At 33.0% G+C, this 11,228-nt stretch overlaps 1 protein-coding gene across 1 annotated transcript in view; it reads right to left on the bottom strand.

Moving 5' to 3' along the window:
• Positions 1–11,023, bottom strand: part of LOC107567015 (adhesion G protein-coupled receptor A1-like) — an 84,711-nt gene extending 73,688 nt beyond the window's left edge. The window contains exons 1-4 of the mRNA XM_016252597.1: positions 10,804–11,023; positions 8,749–8,898; positions 4,811–4,972; positions 3,601–3,789 (exon numbers count right to left, since the gene is read on the bottom strand). Coding sequence (XP_016108083.1) covers positions 3,601–3,789; positions 4,811–4,972; positions 8,749–8,898; positions 10,804–11,001 — 699 coding nt within the window. The 5' untranslated portion in view covers positions 11,002–11,023. The remainder of the gene's footprint in view (positions 1–3,600; positions 3,790–4,810; positions 4,973–8,748; positions 8,899–10,803) is intronic.
• Between the last annotated feature and the right edge of the window lie 205 nt (positions 11,024–11,228).

Below are 11,228 nucleotides of genomic sequence, written 5' to 3'. Positions count from 1 at the left end.
ACGCACACCCAGACACACCCACGCGCACACAGGCACAGACACACGCATGCACACACAGACACAGACACTCGCACGCACACACAGACATGCGCACACACACAGACACGCGCACGCACACACAGACACAGACACGCGCACACACACAGACACGCGCACACACACAGACGCGCACGCACACACAGACACAGACACGCGCACACACACACAGACACGCGCACACACACACAGACACGCGCACGCACACACAGACACACACACACATATAAATTTACATTAACAATATATAACAACATACTCTCAAATGTCTTTAAAACATAGAGCTAATAATATACATATATATGGAACTGTTTCTGTGAGGACAGAAACATGACAGAATGGACTGTGTAATATCTGAATCTGTGTGAGTGATGTGATCAGATTATGATATTATCTAAATCTCCCTGAGGAGACTGACACACGGCAGGCAAATGAAGTCCGGATCAAAATCCATCTCAAACAGAAGTCAACGGCTCGTTCACTCGTTAGTGTGCATCAGGGCAGACCTGGAGACTGACAGACAGGAGATCAGCCGCTGCCTGATTTATACTGATTTATCATATCACTCGTCCTCCTCATTAAAGCAATGTTCCGCGATCAGCTCAAGAGTCCTGCATTACAGTCTTTACTGAACACAAATCTCACACACAAACGAGAGCAAGAACTACCATCTCTGGCAACGAATCGGACAACCCTGCTTCCACAAACTTAGTTTCATTCGTTCCAATGTTCACACAAAGATGCTTTCAGTAAAAGGATGACTGGATCTTTTAAGTATTTTCTACGACCACGTTCAGAGATGCAGCTTCTGCTGTTCATTTTTATGGGTAGCTTTTGTGCCTCTGAAAAACACTGCATTATTTTTATTTGCATATCATATTTTATGATTCCCAAAATGATGTCAGTCGAACGCCTCTAAAATATGCTCTTCAAGTTCTCCGGAGATTTTCAGTGAATATGTTGTTCTCGCTGATGATGGTCAATAGTCACGTAAACTAATACAGTAGTTCAACTTTTTTTAGTAAGTGTTTAAATGTTGAATACTTTTTTTTTTTTTTATTTAATATAATAATATATGACATTTATTTAAATTAAATGTAAGTTTTTATATTTGATTTGATTTGATTTCATATTTATTTAATTTTCAGTAATGACATTTTTTCTTCTTAGTTTTAGTTTACAATAACAAACGTCTACAATGAGGAAATATTCTATTCTATTCATTCTTATGATTTAATTAATTATCAGCTTTTCAATCAAATGTTGCAACAAAGAGTTATTTTTGTATCACTGATAGTTTTCGATAATACTTTGAATTAGATATTATTTTTTCTTTCTGTTTAGACTTTAATTGTTTTTATTTTTTAAATGTCTATATTGTTACGGGGCTGACGAGACGTGAGACGTGCGGATCCATATGCAAAGCTTTATTTGGAGAAGACAAAGACGTGGACATAAAGCAGGCAGGGTCAAACAGAGGCAGACAGGTATATGGCGGGCAAGACACAAGAATAGTCCTAGGGCTAGCGTGGGTCGACGATTGGCAGACAGAGTAAGAGGGGCAAGGCTAAAGGGAGAAATCCAGGAAACCAGGCGAAGATCAAAACCGGAGGGCTAAGGCTAAGGCTAAGGCTAAGGCTAAGGCTAAGGCTAAGGCTAAGGCTAAGGCTAAGGCTAAGGCTAAGGCAGGGACACAAATGAGGGCTCTGTAGTGTAGCTATCTGAGATATGCGCTAAACAATACTCGGCAGAGGGAAGGGATCAGAGTGAGTGTTAAATAGTGAGGGTGTGATATGAAACAGCTGGGTGCAATCAGTGTTAACAGCTGTGTGCAATCAGTGCAATGAATGATGGGATATGTAGTCCGGGGTGATGTGCAACAGTGTGTAGTGCGAGAGTCAATGAAATCGGAAAGGGTGACCTCTGATGGCTAACAGAAGGAAGTTCATGGACCGGATTCGTGACATATATAGTATCTATTGAGTTTTATTTATTAGTTTTAGTGTACTTCATTTAAGTTATTTTAGTACTTTAAATGAAATGGGGCAAAAATACATTTACAATCTAGAAATAGTTTAGGTATTAGATTTAAATTATACAGTATCATATATTAATATAATACAATAGCATATTAACCATATATATATATATATTTTTTTGCTGTATAAATTTACTGTATAGATTTTTTCACAAGTTATTTAATTGTTCTCTTATGTAAAGCACTTTGTGACACTTGCTCTAGAAATAAAGTGAAATGAAAAAATGTATTACATACTCACGTTGGCAACTAGCTAACATAAAATAGATTTAAATCGAATACATTTCTGTTCTACTCTGTTCTACATATGTTTGAGCTTTTAAAGCTATGAAAAACACAGAAATCCTGTCTGTTTCTATCCATACTCTATACTCATGTGTTCACGTGCAATTAAAATAAAAAACATTCCATCAGAGGAACATACATTCTGATATGCTCCTATATCAGAAAGAGTATTTTAGCACATATAGATTCAAATATAAATGTATATTTATTTACACTTAAATGTGAAAAATACTGATGCCTCATGATCTGGCTCTTATATACAAACCTTCGTCCAATCAGACGCTCTCTCTGCTATAAACAGCACCTGCTTCTGACTGGCAGTATAGTAGTAAATCATGATTAATGACTGTGACTAAAGCTGAAGGATACTGGCTTCTAGAAAACAACGTTCTGCTTCGTTAGGAAGCTCATTAACACAAATAAAAACTGTGTGAGAGAGAGAGATGCAAGACATAACTGCTTATATAACTTTATGTAAAATGGTAAAATATTTAAAATTAATATTTATAAATGTAAAACATTTATAACAAAAAAAACTGTAAAATTACAACATTTAAATAAAATATTTAAAATGATAAAAAATACATAATTCAAATATTTTAGAATTATACAAATGTATTTTATTTTTAAATGATAAAATGTTTTAAAATTATATATCTTTTTTAATTAATATTTATAATTTAAAACATTAAATAACATTTATATCAAATATTTCAGAATTATATTATATATTTTCTTTTTATTATTAAATGTTCTGAAATTGTAAAATATTTAAAACATTTATAATTATACAATTGTAAGACTGCAACACCAAAATATTTAAAATGATAAAATCTAATAAAAATCTCTATAAAAATATAAAATATTTTATAGTCAAGCAAAATATATTAGAAGTATAACAAATATTGAGTTATATTTAAAATAGGTATAATTTTAAATATAATTATACAACTGTAAAATGACAGCATTTAATAAAATATTTATAAAATATATAAAAACATTAAAATATCAAATATTTTAGAATTACAAAAATATTCTACTTTATATCAAATATACAAGCTCTAATTAATTTTTATAATTTAAAACATTTATAGTTATTGTAAAAGTTCAACATTTTAATAAAATGGAGAATAAAAAGGTCATCCTAACACATTTAAATGTAGATTTAATCCAAGTAAGAAGCAGAGAATATGTGTTTGAATGGTTTTCGGACTCGTGGGCCGGTTAGTGACGAGCCTCACCTGGCTGAGCTGACCCACAGGTGACCCGGAGACGTTAAGCGTGTGGCATCTGAAGTTGAGGAGGGTGTTGTGCTGTGAAGCGTCGGCCACCGGGGGCAGCAGAGGCAAACGCTGCTCCACCGTACACAATAAACCCATGAGAGAGTCCGGCCGAAACAGCAGCGCCTCCAGAGCGATGTTCACCGAAACCTGCCACAAACACACACACGCCACACTAATCACTCGCTGGGAAATAAACAGCATTCCCTGTTCGAGGTTCTGCTGAGTGAGTCGAGGACTGATTAGGAAAACAAAGACTCCATTAACAATCCCAGTCTGTAACCTACATTATCAGAATAACCACACGTCTGGCATAACGTCAAGATTTACTCGGTTAGATGCAAAAAAGCCACCATGTACTGATCTACAGGAACAGACCACAGATTCACAAACGCAAGATTCAGGGAATAAATCAACAGCACACTAACTCTTCACATCAGTGTTTAACCAGCAGCATCTCAAGAGAAATGCGTGCCAATTATTAGAGCTAATTAACATTTAAAACTGTCAAAAAAGCGTTGCTTAAAATAAAATAAACATTAACAAAATTAAAAATTTTTATAAAATAATAAAACAAAAATAAAAAACTTTTATTTTCATGTAAAGCAACATTTTTTTTTTACCTGACGTACTAAAATAACTAAAACTGAAATAACAAGTATTAATACAATATATAGACATAAAAAAGCCTACTAAAAATTACAAACCTAAAAAAAAATTACTAACACGTTAACTAAACTTAAAAATAAAAACAGAATGATACTAAAATTACACTGCAATTTACATTTTTACAATTTCTTTCCTTTTTTTTTGTATTCCATGTACAATATTGATATAATACTAATATAATACTAATAATACTAATACACTGTGCGTTTTGTGTTTGTACTATGTTTGTTCTTGTTTTTTTATTTTTTTATTTTATCTAACCTGTGTAAAATTCATTACCAAACAAGGTTGTATATGTCCTGGTATGTTATGATGTAATACAAAAAAAATCATATCCTTATAAAACACGAGACACAAAAATAGATTTGCAAACAACATTCTGACAACATGCATGGACAACTTTTGATTTTATTTGAGAAATTATTATTTAGAAACAAAATAAGTTTTAAAAATTTTCAGGAAAAAAAGTCATCCTCTCTAATGAAATGTGTTATAAGATGACCTTTGAGATGCCGGTGGTGTTCGCGTTGAGCGCGAGGTCTGCGATCCGCTCCACACACTGGACGATCCGGGTACACGCTCGAGCCTCGTTCTGAGCCATCCAGAGAACATGTTCCTCCACCGCCATCATGTTACTGGCCACATCCAACACGTGATCGGCCAACACACACACACACACAGACACAGACACACACACACACACACACACACACACACACACAGACACAGACAGGCACAGACACAGTCACACACACACACAAACAGATACAGACACACACACACACAGGCACAGACAGTCACACACACACACAGGCACAGACAGTCACACACACACACAGACACAGACACAGACACACACAGGCACAGACACAGTCACACACACACACACACACAGACACAGACACACACAGGCACAGACACAGTCACACACACACACACACACAGACACACACACACAATCACAGATCTCAGTCAGACACAGAAACGCTCAGACTCACACTGTGCAGGTAAGAACTTCACTGCCCTCACTTACAGATCAGCTATCATTAGTTTCACTGGATTTACTCTGACGCAAGGAAAATAGATTTCCTTAGATATTCACAATATATTAAATTATTTAATGCAAATAGAAAATATACAGAATATAAAATGTTTTAATGTTCAATATAATACAATAAATCGAAAAAAACAAATACAGATTTTTTTTTTTAAATAATACACAAAATTATAAATGATATATCGTATTACAATATTTATATGGTAAGTAATAAATAAATGTCAATGTAAAAAATAAATAAATACATACATACATAAATTAATTAATTAATTAATGAGTGAATAAATAAATGATCGCATGAATAAATGAATAAATAATTGAATGAATGAATGAACTGACATACTTATTTTAATAAACACATTTTTCTTATATACAGTACCATGACATATTTCCATAATAAATGTGCAACCCATAAATGTAAGCGTTTATGAATATATGTTCAATTTTCATGTAAACCCATGCATTAACTCATGAGCGAGATATTAATCAACTATATATATATTGATTATATCATTTATTATTTTGATATGCATTTATTTTTTACTTTATTGTAAATGTAATATATTTATTTAGTATAATAATGTATATGTATTTATTTGTTATTTTTAATATGATACTATTTTTAAATAATACTTATTTATTATAATACTATTTTTTTATGTGGTCCATTTGACTGTATACTGAAAATTAAATGTATTATTTCATAAATTTTATTTTTTTTCTAGTATATTCCCATATATTTTTATTTCATAAAGGTGTGTTTTTGCTTTCTCTGCTCATGCACAGCTCATCTCCATAAACAGACTGTACTGAGCTGAATTTATTTCCAGCACAAGCCATCAAAACCTGTAAGAGCATTCGTGAGATTCATATAAAGGCGTGGTAATGAAGGTTATTTCTCATTTACTTCAGTAGCTCATCCTCGTTTAATGCAGGAAAACCGGCAATATTCCCAGCTCCTCTGTGACCTCAGGACCCTTCAATGACCTGCGAATCCTAACATTAATGTAACTGCCACGAAATCTAATAAATAATCAATCAGAAGCAGCTCTGTGCTAATCAGAACAAAAGCAGAAACCCACACTAGATTCAGCACAAATAAAAACATCTTAGACACAAGCAGCACCTCAGATTCACTCCACACAAGTACTATTCTATAACTCTAATGCATTCAATAATTCTATCAGATTTTCTCCATTAAGAGAATTAATTTGATAATCTCACACTTATATTTTGCACACCCTGTTTTCAAATTAATAAATTATTTTTATTACATTATTAAAGTAATTAAATAATTAATTAATTTGTATTTATTCATATTATTTTATATATTATAATGTATTAAATTAATAATATTATATTTAAAAATATATAAAATTATTAAATTATTGCATTTATCTATGCAACCTAAATACACAGTAAAAGTAGCATTTAAACACATATTTCACTCAGAAACTTCTAGTAAAAATTAAACATGAAATTTTGACAAACAAAGACTGAAACTGTATTTTCTTGGAAAATGTTCTTCAAAAATATTTATTTGCCTTGAAAAAAATAAAAATTTTACTGTGCATATATATATATATATATATATATGCACAGTAAAAATGTTAATGGAATAGCCTATATCAAAACTTGATTCATAATGATTTAATAATGTTTGATTTTTATATATACAGTATTGTTTTTTTGTTTTTTCTCTATTATAAATCGACTCATTTGCATGGTCGCTTTCCATGAGCTTCATTTCCCAGTAAAAACACCTACTCATAAAATGTAAACCTTGAATGCACAGTCAATAAAACGTGAATAAGAGCCTCTTCCAAATGAGTGCAAATGTTTGCATACTTAGCATGTCGTGTGTGTCTGGCCTGAAGGTCACATATGGCAGCATGAGTTATGTAATTAATACCAATTTCCCCAAAGCGAGCGAGTGTGTTTTCTCCTCATTCACACACAAACAGCCTCCTAGAGCTCTTGTGATGGAGTGTGAGCGTCCGCCGGTGTTATTAAAATGCTAAACGTGTTGACTGAACATGTGCACATAACACTTAAAGCTGGAAATAGCTGATAACAATGTGCAGTGACTCAGATTGCATCTAAATGACAGAGTAGCAGAGGAAGAGACTGAGTCACACATCAGAGCGTGAGACACAGTGCACCACTGCAGTCTACATGAGCGGACATCACTTCCAAACATGACAGACTTACTATAAATATCTCACGCTATATCTAACAGCACGAATATCTAAACATCCTTAAATCAAGACCAAGTCCATTTCTATCACATGAAAAGTATCCAGATCAAGTGAGTGCTTAAAACCACTGAAATACTATTAAAGATTTTATTCATATTTTGAATATGTTTTTATTTAATATTAGTTCAACTGCTTGTCAAGCTTTTTAAGTATGTTTTTTTTTCAGTTTTAGTTCTAGTTATTTGAGTATGTCGAGTTAAACTAAATAAAAATGAGAAATGCTGAAATAAAATATTTTTTAAGTTAAACTAAATTAATAAAAATAAGCTTACGTTTTTATTTTATTTCAACTAACAAAAATGTTTTTTTTTTTTATTATTGGTTTTGGTTTGGTTAACTATAATAACACTGTTTATAACAATATATTTTGACAGATATCTTGTTCTCATTTTAAGCATTTTTTAAAATGTGTTTATAGTTTTTATTAATTTTTAATATATATAAAGTTTTTTTTGGTTTTAGGTTTTATTAACTATAATGCTTGTAACAAGATATTTTTGGCAGATATTATATTTATTCATTTTTATTTCAGTTTTAAAATATATATATATATACATATATTATTTCCAGTAATAATTTTTTTCCAGTTTGGTAAGCTATAATAACCCTGCTTATAACAAGATATTTTTGCTTCTTTTAAGCATAAACTCACTTTATTTTGACACGTTTCCCAGAAATGTGTCTTAATGAGGTTTTAAATCTCTCAACTGTTTAAGCAAAGACAAGATCATCTTCAGAAAGATCTTGTTTTCTGGGAAACGGATCAAAATGAAGTGAGCTTATGTTTCAATGAGAGAGAAAAAATCTGCCGATGAAATCAGAAAAATAAACGTGTTTTCCCTCTGAATTCTTGTGTTAATCATAAACACTTCATTTTGATCTTCACTTTCAGTTTCTCAAAAAACAACATTTCTTAACATTTGTCTTTTTGCATCTCCAGTAAATGTATCTTGATTTAAGGATGTTTAGATATTTCTACCAGAAAACAAGACACGAATACTGAGGGAGAACATCACTTTTTGCAGTGATCCATCAAAAGTATTACAGCACATTTCATTAGGTGCGAAACTAGGAAAAATACTGCAGCTTTAAAGATCAAGACAACCGATGGCATGTGATTCTCACCTCTCTGACATGATCCACCAGACGTGTGAGTCTTTCTACCAGATGAGTGACGAATATCACATCCATCACGTCTCCAAACAGCGCCGCCCTGCTGGTGAGAGACGAGAGCTGCTGCGCCAGCATCAGAGCGCTGGAGACGTTCACCGACATCTGAGAGAAAACCAGAAGATCAGACTCATTTCCGCATATTCACTGACATCAGTGTGTCTCTACATTACGGTTCAGAATTTGGGGTCAGTACGATTGTTTTTTTAAAAAGAAATTAATACTTTTATTAATCAAGGATGCATTAGCTCGATCAAAAGTGACAGTAAAGACATTTATAATGTTACAAAAGATTTCTATTTCATATAAATGCTGTTCTTCTGAACTTTCTATTCATCTGTGAATCCTGAAAAAATAATATGCATCAGTTTCCACAAAAATATTGTGCAGCACGACTGTTTTCAGCATTGATAATAATCAGAAATGTTTCTAATAATCAGCATATTATACTGATTTCTGAAGATCATGTGACACTGAAGACTGGAGTAATGATGCTGAAAATACAGCTGCGCATCACAGAAATACATTACAGTTTAACAGATATTCACAGAGAAAACAGCTGTTTTAAATTATAATAATATTTCACAATTTTTACTGTATTTTTGATCAAATAAATGCAGCCCTGGTGAGCAGAAGAGACTTCTTTAAAAACTAACTTTTGATGAGAAACCAAAAAAGTTAAGACAGTTTTCATCATCAATCACAGAAATTAATTACATTTTAAATTATTACACCGTATTCCTGGTTTTACTTCATTTTTGATCAAATAAAGGACTGTGTTGAGCAGAAGACATTTCAAAAATATTAAACAATCTTATTAACCCCAATTTGTTTAACGCTACTGTACATGCACCTTTCTGAAATGTTTAGACAGTTATTTAATTCTAAAAACAGCTAGTTAAATCTAGTTGAAACTCACGTTTTAGCTGCTAATATTGTGTTTGATTATTGTATGTCATCAGGATGCTTGAGCGTTGTTATTTTCAAATGTTATTTTCATGTGAATCAAACTATTTCACTAATAAAACTTTTCAGATTCCGTCTAAATCTGTATTTAGCACTGAACAGTTGTGATCGGATCAGACATAAACAGGTCCAAAGCAACATAAAATAATAATTGTGAAGATTATTGAGAGATTCTGAGGCAATCAAGCATCAAAAACTCCCTCGCTGCGAATGCTTTCAGCCTTTAACACACAAGTGACTGAGCAAATCAAGGTCGAGTTGAACATCTGCTCAGTATAATCTTTATTTGACCCTCTAGCTCTAGCACTCTCTATTCTAATTCTATTTTATCTATTTGTTGACTTGACCCTCTAACACTTGCACTCTCTATTCGTTTTCTAATCTATCTACTTGTTTTCTTTTTGTTAAATATATACACACAGTCTCACACACACACACACACACACAGTCACACACACAGTCACCACACACACACACACACACACACACACACACACACACACACACACACACAGTCACACACACACAGTCACATACAGACACAGTCACACACACACACACACATAAAAACTTGCTACATGTACTGCGTTAGGCTTTTTGCAAAATATTAGACTATACTTCATTATATTTACCTGTTAGTGATGTCTTAATTATTTAATATGTTTAAATAAATATTTTATGAAACAAGTTATGACTCCGTAAATTATTATATTTCAACAACAACTAGAAATTGTATAATTTAGAGGTTAATTTAAAAACATTTTACATGTTTGCATACAATTTTTTTAATTTGAGTGCTGATTATAGAGCAAAAGCTGAGGTAGATTTTTATCCCTAAGAAATGTTTGGCTTTGTTGGTTTTGATTGCTTTTATTGTCAACATTTGTAAGTCGCTTTGGATAAAAGCATCTGCTAAATGACTAAATGTAAATCTATAATCAGGTGTGTCATGTCAGAAGCAATTCCAGCAGCAGCATTCACTCTGAGACTGAAAAAAAAACACTCGCTCTTCCTGATGATGATGATGATGATGAAGGTGCCGACCTGTGTGAGCTCATGCAGGCTGCGGGTGAACTGGCTGGTGTATGAGCACTGGTTGTAGTCGTGCTCCGCCCAGCGGCCCATGCGGTCACACCTGCGCCACGCCCTTTTCTCCTGAGGGGTGGAGTCAGAGCGGGACCACGCCCTTTTCTCATGTGGGGCGGAGCCAGAGCGGGACACAGCACACGGCAGGAAGGCCATGAAACCGGCCAACGTCTTCGGCCACCTGTGAACATCATTCATCACATCAAGAGTCTGTTTGTGCTTCACTAATGTCACTTTTCTTCATCATGTTTGACATCTCGGTGTGGTTTGAATCACCTGGTGATTTCAGTGGATAGTTTTATGCAATATATATACTGTATATATATATATATATATATATATATATATATATATATATATATATATATATACAGTATATATAT

Source organism: Sinocyclocheilus grahami, unplaced genomic scaffold (assembly GCF_001515645.1).
Source record: "Sinocyclocheilus grahami isolate Dianchi unplaced genomic scaffold, SAMN03320097.WGS_v1.1 scaffold1121.1, whole genome shotgun sequence".
NCBI classification, from domain to species: Eukaryota; Metazoa; Chordata; class Actinopteri; order Cypriniformes; family Cyprinidae; genus Sinocyclocheilus; species Sinocyclocheilus grahami.
The sequence above is the reverse complement of the archived record's forward strand: the minus strand, read 5'-3'. Positions and strand labels throughout refer to the sequence as shown.